The following is a 20,806-nucleotide window of genomic DNA, read 5'->3' on the forward strand; positions in this document are numbered from 1 at the left end:
AACTGTGAGACACGGAGGGGTAGTGCAGAGGATTTAATATATGTTGACCATCTCGTACTAGTATTTACCTCATAAGTATATGCTGTGGTCCTCAGGAGCCTTGGTAAGTGTTAGACTGCTCACCGCGAGGTCAGTGGTTCAAACCCACGGCTGACGGAGGGAGAGAGATAAGGCTCACTGTCCCATCAAGGTTGACAGGCAGGGGCAGCCTGTGTAGGGTCACTACGGTGAATCTAAAGGGACCCGGGCGTGACGCAGCTCCTTGGAGTCATTCCTCTCAGTACTTCTCTGAAAGGCCGGATGGGTGAAAGAAACTGTAGCCCACAGAGCAAGTGACGGGCTGGCCCTCACCAACCCTGGGCTATGGATCCATTCTGTGACAAAATCCGGGTTAGAGACTGCTAATGGCTGAAGGGGCTTTTGGGGATGATCCCCGAGCCCCTCGTTTTACGGGTGAGTTCAGTGTGGCGGCCTCCATGTGTGGAATGGGTTGCTGAAGGCAGAATGCAAGGCCCAGGGTGTTCGGACATCTCTCACTCCCTGCCATCCAGTGGCTGCCAGCTCATGGCCACCCTGTTGCACAGGGTAAAACTGCCCCTGTGAGCTTTCAAGACCAGGTCTTTGTGGGAGTCGGAAGCCCCCTCATTCTCCCAAAGCCGCCTCTAGCTAAAGTAACTCAGGCCCTTTCACTGCACCCCTGACCACCAACCTTAAAGAATCGGCCCAAGTCCGCGTCCACTGTTGAAAACGTAGTGTCGCTAGAGAGAAACATTGTGCTGAAAGCATCATGAAACTATTGAGTACCTGAATCATTAGCCTATGTTGCTATTAGGTACAGCGTATGTTCTAGCTACGATGTGTAGTGAATGAAGAAATGAATGAGGGGGTCAATCCTGCCTCCCCGCAGGCTGGAAACTCCTAATCTTCTCCTTTCACTGAAGGCCTGCTCTAAGGCAGCTGGTCAGAACCCAGGCCTGTCAGTGAATGTCATTGGAACGCCAAATCTTGGCAGTAGCAGCACATGCAGCTGGACAGTGTCATTGACCCATCCTGCTTTCTCTGTTTTCAAAGCGCATCCACTGCATGTGTGTCACTTTTGTTCTGCTGCCACCACCCCCACCACCCAGGCTCATTATCTCTGAAAGAAACATTTAGATCGTATACCATTAGAAACAGTGGGTTTCCAGAGAGCCAATTATTCTTTCATTTTTTTGTGGACCTTGGGTCTTGTTAAGACAGGAATTTATTTTGAAAGCTCTCTCTAGTCCATTAGCAAGAAGTCTTTGCGGATGAGCCAGATTGAAATCCATTTTTCAGATCAAAAAACTAATAAAAACAACTTTCTGAAGTTCATCCCATGAGCCAATGATGACACTTAATAGAACCTTTTAAAAGGGTCGTGTTACACGCCCACTCTATTAGGCTTGTAACAAGATTATCAAGCAAATGCCCTGCTGAAGGTAACGTGGAATGGGAAAGCCGCCAATGGGGGCCGTTCTGCCGAGAAAACCCCTTGTTAAGAGTTAGCTACGTAGGCTCTTTTTGAAACCTTTCTGGAAGTAAAGGCTGGAATAATGGACTTAATGCAGTATGTCCTTGACTCTTTCTTTAGTCACGCGATGCTAGACTTGTTGTTAAAAGAAAGGAAGTCATAATTGATGCCGGGGGTGGGATAAGAGGAACTGGGCTCTTGCTGTCCTCACAGGACATCAGTTACTTAGGGCTCGCCTTGTCAGAGCCCAGCTGTGGCCCGTCTGTTTGCCTGACCAGCCATCTGATCCCTCAGCCGTTTGATGGGGCTCATGTGGGCTTGTCTAGTTAGCTGTCTGGATCTACCAGAGGATTATACTGAGTCCTTTGACTGCCGTTCATGCCTCTCAACGTCATCTATCACGGAGACCGTGTATAAACTCTGCACTTGATACACAACACCCTTGCCCTTGCCCTTGCCCTGGCAAATCTAGCCTGCCTTTGATGGTCTTCAGGTGTGCTTGACACCCCATCGACCCAGTTTCGTAGCTAGAGCCCTGAGCCAGTCTCGGCATCGTTTGCTCTGCACACGGAAGTTCTGTTGACTTTACCTTCTCCATGAGGGGCTTCAGAAAGCTCATGGGAAAATCAAAAGTGCATGGAATTTTCCCACAGACCTTTTGAAGTTCTCTTGTCTCCTCCCCCCCAACCCACCCACCCACGCACTTTCCTCTTTCTTCACCTGTTTGCCATAGTCTCGGTTCAAATCCTCACAATCAGTTAGCCAAGTCATAGCAAGTGGTCTTTTTCTGGATTTTTTTAAAATTTCTTTGTCTCTTCTAGCCTAACCCTGAATTCTCGCTGGTTTCATCCCACAAACCCTCTATGAATCCTTTAAAATACAAAGATGTGTGAAGAACTCCCAGAGAGGGGCATGGTTGTGGTTGTTTGTTACATGCTGTCTGTTAGTGCCAGTTCAGAGACCCCCCAACACACCCTGTGTGCCACAGAACGAAGCCCGTCCCAGCCCTGCACCAGCCTCGGAACGGGCACCTTGTTGCAGCCACTGTGTCAGTCAGCCCTTTGGAGGATCAACCGAAGCCCATGTGGCTCATAACATATTTAGGGGGGAAACAATGTATCTCTAACCTAAACCTCATGTTGTTAGTGAAGCGCCTGCAATGTTGATTACTGGATAAGAGAAGTGTTGGGAGACACTCCCTACACCTACTGCAGGACTCAAGGGGAACAGGCCTATGAATTGTAGGGGGAGGGCGTTTAAAAGAAACACGGTGTGGTTTTTACATTAAGGAGATAGTAATGATTTAAAGTGAGGGAAAGGAGTGCAGACCACAGCCGCCCTCCCGTGACTTCACAAACGGGGTGTCGCCAATCTAGGAATATCGCCAAGGCGAGACCGGCCTCCATCCACCAGCTTCCTTACCCTGCTGTGATACCAGGTGCCCTCCTACGACTCAGTTCCTCTGCTGGGCTCCTCTGTCCGCGGCATGGCCTCACACAGCTCGCAAACAATACAACACTCAGGATTATGGGGTTGATTGGGGAGCTTAACAGGTTAAAAGTCAGAATGGGAAAGCTTAAGGATACAGTTACTTTTTCCACAGTGCCTCTTCTCAGCCATACCTGCAGGCGTGTCTGTCTCAGGACCTCAGTCACCAACCCCCCCTGTCCTCTGTCCTAGCTCCAGCCAGTGGTACAAACTTCCTATCTCAAAACAACTCATGGCCACTGAGTCCATTCAGACTCATTGTGGTAGCTCTTCACTAGACTAGGAGCGGCTGGTGGTTTTCTTGAACTTCTGACCTTGTGGTGAGCAACCACCAAGTAAGCACTGTGCCACCAGGAGTCCAAGAAGAAGAAGAAGAGGAGGAGGAGGAGGAGGAGGAAGAGGAGGAGGAGGAGGAGGATGCTTCCTGAGTTTGCTTGACACCATGCAAAATTCTTTCATTGCTGATAAATGCCCAAGGACACCCCACTCTACAAGCCAGGCTCCTGCCCGAAGGATGTTGACTTTACTCATTCCGTGGGCCAGGAAGCCTGCTCCTCTGCCCCCTGATCTCTGTCTCCTGCAGCCCCTGCTGCTGCTGCTGCTGCTGCCACTTGTTTGTGGAGCCGGGGAGGTGAGGTGAGGAGGGGGTAGTGTCTCAGACCTGCTTCCCTCGTGGCTTGTCTTTCATCTCCACCTTGAGGTTCTCTCTCCCTACTTCTGAGATGGCTCGCTTTCTACCCATGGGAATAGAAAAACTGACAGCCCCCCCCCCCAACCCCATAATAGTCTCACAGACCCTATTGGCTTGCTGCACGCAGTCGTTTGGTGGGACTTACGAAGACTGATTAGAAGAACCATCACAAGTGACTTCACTTCACTGCGATTCCTTTTCTTATAGAAAAATATGCTACAGTGTCCATTTTTATAGATCATAGCAGAGCATCCCGAGCCTATGGTTCAGCTCATACCCTGGCACTTCTGCTCTAGGAACTGAAGAAAGTGTTCATTTTAAAGAAGCAAGGATGTAGAAAAAGAAATCTGGAGACGGGTGGACTCCGTCCTAGTCTCTTATTAAAGATGTAATAAATACCCTACTGAAAGATTTGGATGTAATTCTCAAGCACTTACTATGCTAAATGCTGCTTTTGGTAATATTGCCTTTAAATAATAGAATAAGTGGTTTTTTTCTATGAATCTCAGAGAAAATGGAATATTACTAACTTACATTGAAATATCTGGTCTCACAAAATCCAAAGCCACTGTTGACACATACTGACCCTAAAGGGCAGAGTGGGATTGTCCCTGGGCATTCCCGAGACTGTAACTTGTGGATTTTATTCGATTACAAAGGGAGGCCATTGGAGAGTTTTACCTGTGGCAATTATATAATCTTTGCTTTTGAGAACTCACACTTGCTACTGTGCACAGACAACAGGCTACAGGGGAGTATGAGTGATGGGTTGAATGTCATCATTGCTTCTATAGATCCACTCCCCTCCCTTCTCAACCTGTCTCCCAGGAAAGTGACCCATCTAGACTGATTCGGTATGGTCCCTTGCCCTCCCACGGTGACAGTAAACAACCCGGGCACTTGCTTTCTTCATCTCTATCATGTCGGGAGTGTCATCTAAATCCTGCTGGGACTTGACTAAAAACTGGGAGAATGGCTAAAAGGCTTGCAAGAGAAGCGAGCCTTTGTTTTGGATGAATTCTATTACAATGCTGGACCCCAAAGTGGATGTTTATTTCTGACTGGCACCTGTTTTGGAGGTAAACCTAACACCACCCCTCCTGGATTGCAGAAGAGGAGAGGGGAGGAGAACAAGGACGATGTCAGGGATTTTGTTCAGGGTCTGCCACTCACGAAGCCCCACGCACGGAGTGGAGGTGACTAAGAAAGGCGTGCGCTTGGGGTGAGGTTGGCAGGGTGCAATCAGGAGTTCCATCATAGACACGGGTCAAGATGGTTATTGTCCGTTCAGTAGGCATGGAAAGAGAGGTCTTCATTTATGAGAATCCGTAATTCAGCAGCATATATTTGTTTCCAATAACTGGTTTCGACAAAATTATATTAAGTTCATGGGGTCATTTTAGTAATTCAGAGAATGGTAAGAATTGTAGCAAGCACATTCTCTAAATTGGGCAAATCAGGTTGGTGGCCTAGTCCTTTTTAAGTGCTCTGAGCAAGGACTAAGCAATAAAAGGATATAGCGAGCATGATGACAGCGTCACTAGTTGGTTAGAAGGGAGGATTTGACAGAAGCAAGAGAATTCTGGATGTAAGAAGTCAACCCAAGCAGCTGACTAGAACACCGAGTTGAAAGCCTGGGTTTTCCGTAGTTACAAGAAGAGTTCTCCTACGTGAAGTGGACTCTTAGTGGTGAATTTAAATTTCCTCCAACCACCAACTTCAGTTCCACAGGCATATGTCTCTGAGGACTTAGCTTGGCAGAAGGCACTGGAGCTAGACTCTAGGGATGCACAGTGAGCTAAAGAGTGGAACCCTTTAAGACTGCCTACCTTCTACTCAAGGAATGTGAAGACAAAAGGATTGCTTCTCGGATAGGTGAAAATGCCAGGGAGTCACCACAAGGAGCCTGGGTCATTGGTTTTAAGAGCCTAGAGTGGTCCTTGGTGAAGTCAACACACATGCTAGACGGTCCCTTGGCAGAAATGGTTTGGATGGTAACTTTGGTGAGTAACAACTGGCCTCACCTCTTGCAGTCCACCCCACAGCTCCTCACCCCAAGTTCATGACTTAGGCTAAGAGATGTGTTCAGATATAGGCTTTCAACTTGAGCAGCTTGCCACCTCTTTATCTCACAGAGCAGGTAGTGCAGTGGTTCTCAGCCTGTGGGTCGTGACCCCTTTGGGGGTCAAATGACCCTTTCACAGGGGTTACGTAAGACCATCAGAAAACACAAATATTTCACAATATATAATTACATATTGTTTTGTGATTAATCACTATATGTTTAATTATGTTCAATTTGTAACAATATAAGTATCAGATGTGCAGGATGTAAAATACATCCGATATTTACATTACAATTCATAACAGTAGCAAAAATACAGTATGAAATAGCAACGAAAATAATTTTATAATGGGGCGTCACCACAACATGAGGAACTATATGAAAGGGTAGTGGCAGGAGGAAGGTTGAGAACCACTGAGATCGTGGGTTTGAACCACTGACCTTCAGTTCACTGCCAGGTGCTTAACCACTGAGCCAGTGAGACTCCTTTTCATATTCGCCAGGAGCAGGTATGGCAGAAAGCCCAAAATAATCGTAGCTTAAATAAGATAAAGCCATCTCCCTCTAGTGCATACATGCAGGCATCCCAGAGCCCATAGAGTAACTTCACAACCAGGAAGGCTCTGTCTGCCCGTTAGCCATCACAGTGCCTGATGGCAGCTGACATTTCCAGCACCATGTTCGCCAGCCAGCAAGGAGAAGGGAAAAGGTGCCACCCGCTCCTACCAGGCTCACTTCCTTGAAATTGCACATGGCCCTTCCACAGCCCTTTGGCCACATCTGTTTTTAAGAGAAGTCAGCAACCATTGGCTTTGTTAAGAAAAGTTGTGTGCCCAGATTTTAAAAATAGGCTCTTTGACTATGGAAATAGGAGGCATATACTTGGAAACAGCTAAAAGTCTGTTGACCTTCGGGCAGCAAGAATGTAACTAAGTTATGTATAAACAATGCATTGGATTGAGGTCTTACTGAAAACCCAATTGCTCTCCCAAATTGAATAGATAAAGCACCATTTCCCAAAGTGGATAATACTGGGCCTGTGGTCAGGGGCATGCACTGAGATGACCCAGGGAGGGCCTGCAGGACCAGATAGCCGTGCTTTATTCTGGATTATTGGCTAGAGTACAAACGTTTTTAATTGCCAGGGAGGCACCGAGTAATTTTTTCTGAAAAGGGAGAAGTGGGCCAATCTGTTTGCGGACTTCTGCGATAGCACTGCTTCTTCCCTAAAAAAGTACTGATCCTGCAAGAAAAGGATTCCAAGAGAGTGCTTTAGAAATCGAGGCCCTAAATCAAACGATTGCCCAATGTGGTCGAGGGGGTGTTTGTGCTTAAGAAAGGGTGCGGGTGGGAGGGGAGCCTTCTCTGCAGATTAATTCTTCCCAAATTAAGCTGATGGCAGGAGGGCTGGCTGCTGTTGGCTTTAGAAGCGACACCGATTATTTTCACAGGACTGTAAATATGCTCAACACTCTATTATATTAACCTTTAAACCAGTTGTCTTGCAAATCTTTGTGTCCAAGCAGCTTCCTCAAATGGTGTAAGCTCTGGAAATGCCTGGATGCTCTAGTTAAGTATTTGAGACTAAGAGTGACGTGAGTAGAAATTGCTACAACATTCATTTCAGAAAAAGGAAGCAAAATTGCAGGGGGCAAGAGGGTGGCTAGTTCTATTTTTTTTTACTGGAATATTGGGTTTTTTGTTTTAATTTATTAGGGGTTTTTGCAGTTCTTATAACAGTCCATACATCAATTGTGCCAGGTATATTTGTACATATGTTGCCATCATCATTTCCAAAACATTTCTTTTCTACTTGAGCCCTTGGTATCAGCCCTATTTTTTCCCCACCCTCCCTCTCTCATGAACCCTCGATAATCTATAAATTATTTTTATTTTCATATTTTACACCATCCACTGTTTCCCTTCATCCATGTTTCTGTTGTTCATCCCCCTGGGGCTGGGGGAGGGGGGAAGTCTGTCGATCATTGCAATTGGTTCCTCCCTTCTCCACGCGCCCCCCGCCCCCCATGTTCCCCCTTCCCTCGTGGTATTGCTGCTCTCGTTATTGGTCCTGAGAAGTTTACCTGTCATGGATTCTGTACAGAGCTCTTACCTGTACCAGTGTACATGCTCTAGTCTAGCCAGATTTTTAAGGTAGAACTGGGGTCATAATAGTGGGGGGAAGGGACGGAGAAGCATTAAAGAACTAGAGGAATGTTGTGTGGTACATTGGTGCTATACTGCACCCTGGCTGGCTCATCACTTCCTTGTGACCCTGCTGTGAGGGGAAAATTGTCTACAGATGGGCTTTGGGTCTCCATTTCAACCCCCCTCAATTGCAATGAGATGGTTGTCTGGTTTGGGTCTTCTGATACATGACATCTGATCCTGTCGACGCCTCTCGATCATGCAGGTTGGTGTACTGCTTCCATGTGGTCTTTGCTGCTAGATGGCCACTCATTGTACTTCAAGCCTTTAAGACCCCAGATGCTATATCATGTAATAGCTGGGCAGCATCAGCCTTCTTCACCACATTTGCTTATGCACCCATTTTGTTTTCAGCCATCATGGAGGAAAGATGAGCATCGCAACATGCCTGGTTTTTAGAACAAAGTGTTCTTGCATTGAGGGAGGACTTGAGTAGAGCCCCAAGGTCCATCTGTTACCTTAATACTTAACCTATCAATATATATATATACATAGACCCATATCCCTACCGTTTTTATATTCATATACTTACATATGTACATGCCTGTGTTTATACCTCTATAAATGTCTTTTGCCTCCTACCTCTCTCCTCTATTTCCTGTTACTTTCCTCCTGCCCCACTGTCATGTTCGACCTTCATCTGGCTCTCTGTGCCTGCACTTGATCGGACCCCAGCAGGCATTCTGTGCCCGCCTCGCCATGGACTTTAGGTCTCTTGTTCCCTTATCCCTGGGTTTGTGGGCTCCCACCTCCTTTCTCCCCCACCTCCTCCTCTCCCCTGTTCCCCCGGAACCGTTGCTCCCATCCTGCCTATCTTACATAGGTAGACAGAAAGAAAGAAAGAAAAATCGCCTGTGAATAGTTCCCGGTCTGTCTGCTGACCTTTGTGAGTGTTTTCTGATCAGGTCTGATGCAGTGCCCAGCCCTGCGCCCCGAGTCTGAAGTCTATTTTCAGGATTCTCGGGGACTTTGTTGCTCTGCTCCCCCTGCTGCTCGCTTGTGCTCCCTTTGTGTTGCACCCTGGTGGGGGGTGTTCAGACTGGGCACAGTTCCCACACTGAGTCTCTGGAGCTGTCCCCCATAGCGCTGTGGGTCAGTAAGGGGAATGTCATGTCTTGTGGAGGGAGGGACAGGATGGCTAGTTCTTGATTTTATGACAGGGGGCCTCTTCTTTCACTCAGCCAAAGGTAAGTGAACATAAGCCTCAGAGGTCAAAACTGCCTACTCTGCTGTGTTGGGTTGACTTTCTCCACTTCCCCACCCCCACCCCAGTGTTCCAGGACGTGTGGAGGAGGCATTCGGAAACGCGAGGTTCTGTGCAAGCAACGCCTGGCCGATGGCAGCTTCTTGGAACTTCCTGAGACCTTCTGTCCGGCGTCGAAGCTGGACGCTCAGCAGGCCTGCGGGAACGACGACTGTCCCAGTGAGTGGCTTCTCTCCGACTGGACGGAGGTAAGCGTGCCCCTCAGAAGGAGAGTGTGGACAAGGCGGCACCCCCAGCCCAGATGCATGGCAGGCGAGGCCAGAACAGAGCAAGCCTCCAGACAGGACAGAGCCGTTCTCCTACCGCCCTTTAGACCAGCGGTCCTCAAACTTTTTAAACAGGGGGCCAGTTCACTGTCCCTCAGACCATTGGAGGGCCAGACTATAGTTTTAAAAAAAAAAAATGAACAAATTCCTATGCACACTGGACGAGTCGGCTTCTAAGCAGGGCAGGCAGCAGCTGCAAAAACACCCGGCGGGCCAGATAAATGTCCTTGGCGGGCCGCATGTGGCCCGCGGGCCGTAGTTTGAGGACCCCTGCTTTAGACCATGGAGTGCTACTGGCTTTCAACTTGACTGCAAGGACCTGCGCCAAAGCAACCAGACCTGGCCCAGTGTCTTAATTTGCTGCCGGTCCCATAAATAATATCACAGTTGGATCGTTTTGAAGCTTAGAAATTGATTTTCTCAAGTCTGAATTTTGGGCCTCAGCTCTAGGGGATCAAACTCTGTCATCTCTGGGAGAAGACCCCTCTCCATCTCTGTAAAGCCATCTATCTCCAAGTAGCATGTAGCTTCCCCTCGATTGGTACTTGCTTCTGTCTGATCCATTCTTCACAAAGGGAGTCTGTTCGGGGCACAGCCTACCCTGAAATAGCCTCATTAACTAAGAAAACCCACTCCCAGATGGCCTCCCATCACACACAGGGAGCCGTTTCTGTGACCTTGGCTCGCGGCAACCCTACCAACTGAAGAGAGCTTCCCAGAAGGGTTTCTAAGCTGTAATTAAGTGACGCTTTGCTTTGGGCAAACTGACTACCAAAACCTCTTTATAGCACTCGAAAGGGGAGCTGTCACCTGGAGGACTGATGTGTGCACGATCCGAGGGGTGGCATTTTCAGTTCTATCATATGCATATGAAAACTGAACCTTGAATAAGGAAGATGGAAAAATAATAGAAGTATTTGAATTATGACGTAGGTGGAAACTATTGAATAGACCAAGGGCTGTCCAAAAAGGAACAAATCTTCCTCGGAAGAAATATAGCCAGGTGGTCTCTTGGGAGCACTGATGGTAAGGCATCATCATCTCCTGCCCTTTGGGCATGTTACCCCGAGGGACCAGACCCTGGAGGACATCCTGCTTAGTGTAGTTAGTGGAAAAGCAAAGTAGAAGCCCTTCAGCGGCATGGCTTTGAACCAGGAGCTGTAACGGGCTTCACAAACATAGCAATGATGGTGAGGATGGTGTAGGACCAAGCAGCGTTTTTGCTCTGTTGTACGTAAGATCGCTGTCAGTCGGAACTGACTCGTCAGCACCTAACAAAACCTTCATGGAAACCAACCACTCCATTGTTCGCCCATGAACGGCTGGTGGAGTCAAACTGCCGGCCGTTTGGTTTGTGGCCGAGCCACATAATCAGTGTGCCACCAAGACTGATGACACAGGCTATCGCGGGACACATTCAGTACCTAACACCCCGCAGTTAGATCCCTGGGTTCTCCTCCGCCTCCTTCCGCGCTCCCCTGCCTGACCTCCCTGAGCCTCGCTCGCTCTCCCAGATGTTTGTCGTCTCGCCGCTGGAAAGACAGAGCCTTTCTCGTTCTTCGCTTCCAAGTTACTGGACAATAAAGAGCATGATTTATTAGGAAAAGAATGTCAAGGAAATCCTGCCTCTTTCCTGTCAGTTTCCTGGCTCTCAAACGCCAACCACTTCCCAGCAAGAGAACTTGATTTCCCCTGTTGCCCTGAGTTTGGGGGGCGATTGCGTCAGCATTCGGCATTCCCGACTCTACCTCATCCACGGGGATTAACCCCCCAGCTGCCAACCGGTTCCTAGTCTAAAGCTGGCATGTGTTCAGCATTGACACCCAGCTTCCACCGCTTGACACATAAAGGCACGGATACACACACGCACACACACACAATCAGTGGAGAAGAAAATGTTTATTGTAAAGAGACACGATTCGAATTGGGCTGCTTCAACCCGGAAAGTGTCAGGACTTTGCTCGGTCAAGGGGGTCACCGAAAGCAGGTTACATGTCATGCTGATGTCACACAGATCGCTTGTGAACAGAACCTCGCCTTTTCCCATCAGACTCCAGGGTTCCTGCTCCTCGGAACTAGGGGGCACAGAGTTCCTTCTCTAGAAGGGCCCAGGGTCAAAGGCAAAGATTGGTTGTTTGACTGGAAGGTGCCTTTAGGAAAACACTTCTTTTAGGTTTCACAACGTCACCGAAGAGTAGATGGCCTGAGTGGAGTCCCTTCAGGACCCAGAAGTGGGAATTCTAGAATTAAAAGTGTTTTCTCGGCCATCCTAGCCACTTCTCTGCGTTCCCATCCACTCCCCAGCTTCACACACCAGTGTAACTTTCGGAAAGAGAGCCCACCAAATCAATCGCCTTGCAAGCATATTTAACCAAGAACAGGATTACAAAGCCTGAAATGAACATCTTGGTGTCAAAACTGGAGTCAGGACCCTCCGGTTCCTTTTTATTTTATTTTTTTTTCCGGTTCCTTTTTAAATGAGCCTTCGGATCAGCCTCTCTGGCCCCGTTTCCATGTACGATACGCCAGGGAGCTGCTGCCACCTGAAACGTATCACAGAGATGCTTGCTTCTGGGGATGGAAGAGCTGCCTCTGAAGACTGAGGCGCCAGCACGTTAACATAGGTTCTGCTCATCCTCATCCCATTGAATTTCCGCCTGGAATCCCTTCGGATAGCGCCATCAAAGGACGCTGCAATTGTGTTAACCCGCATTACCAAACCCTGTGGTCCTGGAGTCGATTCCAACATGTGGTAGCTGGGCAGGTCAGAATTTAAAAGTTGCTCCAGGGGTCCTGAGGCTGTCATCTTGGCAGAAGCAGACCACCACACCTTTCTCTCATGGAGCAGGCAGTGGACCAAGCAGCCGTGTGTCCACCTCGTCCCCCTTAGCTTTCCTTTCCCCTTACCAACGCCCCCAAGTCCAAACTCCCTGCTGTCATGTCAACTCCTGTTCTTAGTGACCCTGTAGGACAGGGTAGAACGACCCTGCTGAGACTGTCAGTCTTTCTACTCAGAGGAGTAGGTAACCCCATCCTGCCCCTTTGCCAGCAGGGTGGCTGGTGCTTTTGAACTGCTGACCTTTCGGTTAGCAACCCAAGGCTTAACTTGCTACATATGTCACCATGGCTCTTCCATGTTACTATAGCTTTAGAAGGTGAATTTTACTGCCAGATCACACAGCGCTTTCACAGTTTGGCAGGAAAATCACCTTCTGGTAGAATCACTCAAATATCTCACACAGAAGAGACTTGTTTCCTATTGAGACACAACATCATTTCAGCGGGATAAAGAATTAAGAGAGTGTGGACATAACACTTGGCTGTCCAAAATGTCTTGCTTTCCGTCTCCCCTTAGGAGTCTATGATAATGTACACAAGTCCCTCCCACTTCCTGGCTATATGACCTTGGCCTTGATTACATAACCTTTCTAGGACGTCCCAATGGCACAGTGGCTCTCTGCTGTTAGCCTGTCGGTGGGGTGTGGACACTGGATTCTGTGTGGGATCAGGTCACCAGGCGTTTTACCCACAAAGTGACTAAGTAGGTTCTACTGTTAGAACCTTTCTGTACAGCTCTTGGGAGTCTTAAACGAGGCATGAAAGTATTTGCGACCCAAGGAAAAGTTAAGTTCTTGTTTTAATACTCTTCCATTGCTGCTCGTTGTCATGAGAAGGAAAAATAAAAGGCAGCAAGGGCATGGACTAGTGGAAGCTAGGACCCCACCGGAGCTTCTCCCGCGAGCTTTGCTGGTCTTCCTCAAGAAAATGGGGAGTGGCGAAATGAGCCCTGGTAGCGCACTGGTTAAGCACTCAGATGCTGGCTGAAAGGTTAGTAGCGGTACCTTCCATCTGCTCTAAGAAAGATGTCTGCTTCCGTAGAGATTTCAGTCTGGAAACCCCAACTGGGCAGGTCTTCCTGTCCTCCAGGACCACAGTGAGTGCTCCCGCAAGGGCAAGCAGGAACAGCGCCAACAGGAGTGAGCCCTGTCCCCAAGGAATGTTAGGCTCTGCATGATCTATGGTGACGGATGGAAATTGCAAACACTGGGGAAGACTTGGCTAGGAGAAGCATAGTCACCAAATCCCGGGATTTAAACTCAAGCTGGTGTCTTACAAAACTGCCCCTGGGGGTGTTTGCAATCTCCACGTGGACCCTGTCACCCTAACAGCCTTCCCTGGCCCTCTGACTGAGATGAGACACATTCCACGCTATCCCCCCACCCCACAACTGCCCCCCACCCCGCTCCCCTTGGAGGAAGGCAGGCCTGGATGATGTCGGGGTGTTTTTCATCCTCAACTATCTGGGCTCCATCTCACGGTTACTGCCCAGAATCCCTCAGAGACAGACAACTAGGCCAAAATCTCTGTAAGCGCTTCAAATAAAATCACTTTCAGATTCTATTCTGAGAACAAGACCGCTCAAAAGGCCATACCTCTTTTTGTTGTTTCTGTTTTTTAAAGAAATTCTTTATCTCCTGGAAAAAATGATTATTAGAGCTTTTAAGTCATATTTTTATGGAAGTTGTTCCTCCTCAAATAAATATAAAAGAAACTGAAGTCAGGATAGTTAGAGCTAGAAGGCGTTGATAAGATCTTGTTGCCTAGATAAAAAAAAATTAAAACCGCAGAACTCTTTTTTTCAATGAAATGTTACTGCGAAGTCAAACTTGTCTAAAATAGTTCCGATCCAAGCAGTGTTGATTGGGTGGGGTGTAGGTAATGCTCCCAGTGTTCTGATGGTTGGGTCTCCCCACCGCCTGAGAAGCCCCTGACTCTCTGCCTCTACAGAGTTGTGGGACACACTTCTGCCACTGCAGCCCTAGCCCAGATTCTCCATGTTAGAGAGGAGGAAATGAAGCCGGAGAAAGAATTTGACCCAAGTCACAAACACGTCTGCAGACCCACAACCGAATTACTATCCCTTTTTCGACACGGCAGCACTGAAGGAAAGAGGGAAACGTTTCAGCCCTTCACCCCCAGCTCACCTAGCCGCTGGTTTGGGTTCTGCCACTGACAAGATAAGAAACGATGAGTCAAATCTGGAATCCACTGTCAGGAAGCAAAAGCCATCGGTTTGCTTCTTAACCTCCATCTTTCGCCTCTTAAATGGTCTTCAAGGTGGTGGATTTCGGCAAAACTGCAGAGAAGAGGGTCACTTCAAGGAGTTGGCATCTCATGCTTTAGAATGCCCTTTGTTTGGGGGTTTTTTCGTACCTGACATTTTTCAAGTTAAGGTGGCGCGCTGCCATGACCCTACTACAGGTCGTGATTGTCTCGGTCCTAGACTACTGAGGCAGCCTCCTTGACTGATGCTCCCGCCCACCGTCCGTCCATCCGTCCATCTTCTACTTCCATCCTTGCCGGCCTCTGTTGCCAGGTGAACCTTCTCCGAACACCTCTTTATTCATGTCACTCTCTCCACGCCTTCTCGGTGTTCTTGGGACCTATTCCAAGGCTCCTGTCAGGAGATTAAAGATCTCCATTCCTGGCCTCCAACCACGTATTGAGCTTGGGGCACTTTTGACTTGGTCCCTCCGTCCCATAGATTCCCAAACGTATTTGGATTACCGCCCCGTTTTCAGAGAAAAAAGTGGGGGGGCTCCCCTGTCAATTTAAACACTCTGCACTATATAGCCCACCACCCAGGATAAAGTGTGGGTATCTGCTTCTGCAGCCTCCCTGGATTGCTCCCGCATCCCCAGGAGACCTCATCACCCATGTTGAGAAGCTCTGCTCTATTCAATCACACTGGTTCTGTTTGACTCCAGCCTTGCCTTAGACTTTTGCACTGAAATCTGACTTTGGAGGGATTGGCCATTTCGCTGACTCCTGTGCTCACCTTTGGGATCCTGTCTACACCTACCCAGAGTTGCTGAGCAGGTCAGGGAAATGCTTCCTGCGCTACTCGCCTGTAGTTTGATGCAATGGGCCTTTATTTTTCCTTTTAATTCTCCACCAGTGTTCCACAAGCTGCGGCGAGGGTACACAGACTCGCAGCGCCATTTGCCGGAGAGTGCTGAAAACCGGGGTCTCCACTGTGGTCAACTCCACCCTGTGCCCGCCTCTGCCCTTCTCATCCTCCATCAGGCCCTGTATGCTGGCAACCTGTGCAAGTGAGTGTGTTGGGGGGCTGGGCCTGGGCCTGGGCTGGGGTGGCAGGATTCGCACAGAGTCAGCCACAGCGGTACAGTAGCCCGTCTTTAAACCCCAAGCAGTGGGAGATGGAGGGGGTGGGGTGGGGAGCTACAGAACTCAGCTGGAGATGGGGAAGGAATCTTAATTGCACGAGGCCAAGTTGAAAAGCCTTTTGCAGAGGGCAAGGCAAAATTCGCTGGCGGGCATGCGGAGATCTGGAAGCTGAATGCCGCCTCTTACTAATGAAGTCTAATGCCATCCACTGGGGGGTTCTAAACGGCTCCATATTAACCCCTGGGGTTGTAACACTTCTGGGCCGCCCTCACCTGGTCCCTTTGGGTCCTGGCGCTTTGCAGGGCCCAAAAGGCAAACATTCAACAACCGGGGCACATTCTCCGCCTTCCCTTTGACCTCTGCCTCTTTGGGGGGGGCCCTGGTTTTTATTTTTCTAATCCTTTTAATGAGAGGAACTGCCTTTCCTCCAGGGTCTCGTCTCTGCTAAACCCGGAATCACAGCTTCAGGAGTAGAAAGGGCCAGGCCCGTGATGGGCGCATGGCCTCGCTGCACCTCATTGCGTCTAGGGTCTTAGACCGTGGCCGCCCTTCGGGTTGCAGCTGGTCTCCAGTTTCTCCCCTTCCACGGAAGGCGCAAATGCATGCCCTACCCAAAGGACACTGCGGGGTGGCCCTCCTTACGGCTCTCTCTTCTCTTGCCCTTTCCATCTCTCTGCCCCTCAGCTGTTTTCCTCTGCTCCCCACTTCCGCCCACCCCCACCCACCATTTGGCTCCCATTCACCCTGCCCATTTTCCCTCCAGGGCCTGGACGGCCGTCCACCAAGCACAGCCCGTACATCGCCGCCGTGCGCAAGATCTACATCCAGACCCGCCGCCAGAGGAAGCTGCACCTGGTGGTGGGCGGGTTCGCGTACCTGCTCCCCAAGACCTCGGTGGTCCTCCGCTGCCCCACGCGGAGGTTCCGCAAGCCCCTCATCACCTGGGAGAAGGACGGGCAGCACCTCATCAGCTCGGCGCACGTCACCGTGGCCCCCTTCGGCTACCTGAAGATCCACCGCCTGAAGCCCTCGGACGCCGGCACCTACACCTGCTCAGCGGGGCCGGCCCGGGAGCAGTTCGTCCTCAAGCTGGTGGGGGGCAACCGGAAGCTGGTGGGCCGGCCTCTGAGCCCGAGGAGCGAGGAGGAGGCCCTGGCGGGGAGGAAGGCCAGCGCCCACGAGGCCCTGCGGGCCCACAGACACCAGAAGGGCATCCTCGCCCAGGGCAGCAAGGCCGAGAAGCGGGGCCTGGCCGCCGACGCCGGGAGCCCGTACGACGAGCTGGTCTCGCGGCTGCTGGAGCAGGGCGGCTGGCCCGGGGAGCTGCTGGCCTCCTGGGAGGGCCCGGACTCGGCGGAGAGGAACGCGTCGTCGTCCGAGGAGGACGGGAATGCGGAGCCGGGACCGCCGCCGCTGCCCGTGACCGTGGCGCTGGAGCAGGCCCGCCTGGACCGCCTGCTCCGGAACCTCTCCCTGCAGCCCGAGGAGCTGCGCGACGTCGCCAGCAAGCACCTGGTGGCCCAGCTGGCCCAGGAGGTCTTCCGCAGCCTGCTGGAGGATCGGGACCCGGGTCTCAAGCCCTCGGAGCGCGCGGCCCCGGCCGTGGCCCTCCGCCCGCACAAGCACGTGTCCGGCTTCAGCAGCTCGCTCCGCTCGGCCTCCGGGGAGGCCGCGGGCGGCTCCCGCCGGGCGCACCGCAAGCCCACCATCCTGCGCAAGATCTCCGCTGCGCAGCAGCTCTCCGCCTCCGAGGTGGTCACGCATCTGGGACAGACCGTGGCCCTGGCCAGTGGGACGCTCAGCGTCCTTCTGCACTGCGAGGCCGTCGGCAGCCCGAGGCCGACCATCAGCTGGGCCCGGAACGGAGAGGAGGTGCAGTTCAGCAGCAGGTGAGGCCTGCCGCGCCCCGGGCCGCAGGGAGGGAGGGAGGGCGGGCAAGGGCTACCTTCCTGCCCGGGTCCCCAACTCATAGTGCCTTCGACATATTTCCAGAGGTACATCCTGGGCCTCAGGTTCTCTTGGAGCACCGATAACATGCTGTAAGAGGGGTCCTGGTGTCATAGTGCAGGTGCATTCGGCATTCGGCTGCCCTCTCTAAGGCTAGCGGTTCGAAACCACTGGCCGCTGCTGGGGCGGGGGCAGGGGGGGGGGGCGGGGGCCGTGGAGACAGGGCTTTCTACTCCCATAAACCACGACAGAAACGCACAGGGCCAGGTCTCCGCTGCCCTGTAGGGTTGCTATGAGTTGGCATCGACTGGTGGCAGTGATTTTGGTTTGGGGAACTTGCAACAAAGACTTTGCCATACAGCCCACTTCTATCTCCCTAACCCCCCAACCCCCAGTTTGGAGATTAAGGAGATCCTCTCTGTAGCTTTGAACTCTTGACAGAAAGAGGTCATTCCAGCCCAAGGCGTCATTTTATTGCCCTTGCATGAGATAAACGATTGAAAAACTTCAGCATTGGGACGTGGTCTTCCAGGCCTGGGGAAAGGGTACAGCCAGGACAAGCCCCTCCCTGGGGGTGAGCCATCCTCTGGCTGGGTCCAACAAGGCTGCTGGTTCCAGAAAGCTTTTACTCTGGGTGGGACCTATGGTCAGTTACTCTCAGACTGTCTTTTAGTGGCCTGCTTATTTTGCGTTGGTGTTTTGATGTGTCCGTCTGGGAGGACAGCGTGCATCTCTGGCAGGTTTCCTTGGGTGGTCTGGTGCTGTGCTGGCCGCTGTTGACCGCTGTCTAGTCACCCTCCAACTCCTGGGGCCCCCTTATGTCATACTGTAGAGCTTCTCCCTAGGGAGTTTGACTTGTGATCTTTACAGAAGCAATCCACCAGGCCTTTCTTCCACTGAGCCCCCAAGTAGGTTCAATATCTGGGTGAACAGCCAGTTGTGAACCGCGTGCGTGTCCCCAGATCCTGTGTGGGTTGTTGCCATTCATAAAGTAGCATCGGTGGTGATAATAGAAGTCATACTGATATTAGTCTTTTAATATACTGATAACACTGTGGGTAAGCAGGTGGCTGCTCATGGAAAGGTTAGCAGTTTGACCCCACAAGCCACTTCATGGGAAGAAGTGGTAGTTTGTTTCCATAAAGGTTGTTGTTGTTGCTGTTGTTGTTGTTAGGTACCATCAAGTCGGTACTGACTCATATCGACCGTATGTATGGCAGGACAAAATGCTCTATCCTCCCAGCTATTTGTGTGTAGGACCATTGTGCCAATCCATCTCATTGAGAAGCTTCCCCCTTTTCACGGCCACCTGCTTTTTCAAGTATGAGGTCCTTTTCCGGGTACCGGTCTCTCCTGACACCATGTCCACAGAGCACAACACCAAGGCTTGCCATCCTCGCAGGAGCGCTGTGACTGTGCTTTTTCCCAAGATAGATTTGTTCATGCTTCTGACCACCCGTTGGTATATTTAGTCGTGGTTGCCAGCACCGTCATGCAGAGACATCACTTTTGCATCCTTCCCTCCCATCACCCGCCTTTCCTGTGTGTATGAGGAGATTGAAAATATGGCACACCTGTCCTCGAGGTGACTGACTGCTCTTTAACATTTCCGTGGGTGTTGAGCGGTGGCTGTGTGCCCTTGGTCTGTGTGCTCTGGTCTGGAGGGGGTGCTCTGAGTCAGCATCTGTGAGGCCGCAAGTTCTTTGTGGACCAAGTGCTGTGCTTTCTACAAATCAGATCTCTTAAAATCTTTGCAAATGCTGACAAGGGCAGCAACAGCTGGCATTAATTGAGATGTGTCTGTCTGCCGGGCAAGTATACATACATTCTGTGCATATGAGGGGGCTTCCAACATTTGGGGGTGGGGCGATTCCCACCCCCTTTTAATTCCACTGTTTCACAGACTTTGTCTTTCTAAATTTTTATTGTGAATTAGGTGGGGGTTTACATGTCAGATTCTCATATTTGTGTTCAACAACTTGAACAATTTATCAAGCCTCCCAGCACCTTCCCTCGCCCCCCACTGTTTTCCTTCCCCACGTTAGCAAATTAGCACCTGTCTGCCCTTTGTTTCTCAGTCCCTCCCTTTCCTCTCACCCCTGGTGGCCTTCAAAGCCTGTTACTTTTGGCATGAAAACTTTTTTTTGAAGCTCCTTTGTATCATCTCTCCAAATCCTAGCAGTAGGCCTGAGAAGTTGGTAGTTTTTACCCACACTTCCCAGGTGTTTAGAGCCGAGCTAAAGGTCGTGTGTATCATATCACAGTGCTGAGGTGTGTGACAAAAGTAGGAGAGGCGGTCACTTGGAAAACCACAGACTTTGTACCAGAGAGAAACATTAAAGGTCATCTGGGCCAAATTCCTTGTTTAAATCTTCGTTTTCTTTGAATCCCTATGTAATACTCTTTTCATTTAAGTCTACTTCTAAATGGTGTTGTTTGGCTCCACCCTTCTCCAGTTTGATAACCGGGAAAAGAAGGAGAGTCAAGGCAGGATTTATTGTGCCGTGCACATGCCAGGTTATGAGTACGTGACTGCATTTGTTCTAGAAAAGTCCATCCACAAGACTGATGTTCGCCTCCTTTTCTAGATAGAAGGCCGAGGTTCAGCAGCTCACCCCAGACCACACTTTAGCTAGAAGTGAATAGTAGATTCCATGTCAAGTTGATCTGATTCTAAAGACCAACTCTGTTTACTCTTCTGAAACTCTGTGAACAAGTGGGACTTTGTCTGTCTTTCCGACTCTCTCTGTATCTTGTTAGTGGTGATAGTGCCTCTCAGAATTCGTGCTTAAAGCCAGGTAACTTTCATGACAAGAGTCACCAACATTTCTCGTATGTGGTCTGCTAGTGTGACAGACATTGTCCTGAAGGAATTTTCTTATTAAATATTTCCAACCCTCCATGAGATCAGTCATATGTTTCCATATCACCGTTAAGCTGAGGCACAAAGGTTAAAGCCACGCAGACATGTTGAAGTCAGGGCGCGAACCCAAGTATCTCTCCATACCCAAGGGTAATACAAACCATGGTCCCTATTTTAGAAATGAAGACATGCAGGCTCATGGTACTTGCAGAATTTGGCCAAGTAGCCAAAGGTAGTATCAAGAGAGCAGGTCTTCAATCACAGTTGTACCAAACTCAAGCCCAGGCTGTTTTGGTAGACGTGCATGAGTTCCTGCCTGCGTGCATCTCCCAT

The 20,806-nt window shown here is 50.2% G+C and overlaps 1 protein-coding gene across 2 annotated transcripts in view; it reads left to right on the forward strand.

Annotated features, from left to right (window-relative positions):
- ADAMTSL1 (ADAMTS like 1) overlaps nucleotides 1-20,806 on the forward strand; it is a 394,101-nt gene that overhangs the window by 266,888 nt on the left and 106,407 nt on the right. For both annotated transcript variants that reach the window (XM_075559969.1, XM_075559968.1), the window contains exons 17-19: nucleotides 9,217-9,396; nucleotides 15,434-15,587; nucleotides 16,427-17,552. In XM_075559969.1, coding sequence (XP_075416084.1) covers nucleotides 9,217-9,396; nucleotides 15,434-15,587; nucleotides 16,427-17,552 — 1,460 coding nt within the window. The remainder of the gene's footprint in view (nucleotides 1-9,216; nucleotides 9,397-15,433; nucleotides 15,588-16,426; nucleotides 17,553-20,806) is intronic.

This window comes from Tenrec ecaudatus, chromosome 10 (genome assembly GCF_050624435.1).
Source record: "Tenrec ecaudatus isolate mTenEca1 chromosome 10, mTenEca1.hap1, whole genome shotgun sequence".
Lineage (NCBI taxonomy): Eukaryota > Metazoa > Chordata > Mammalia > Afrosoricida > Tenrecidae > Tenrec > Tenrec ecaudatus.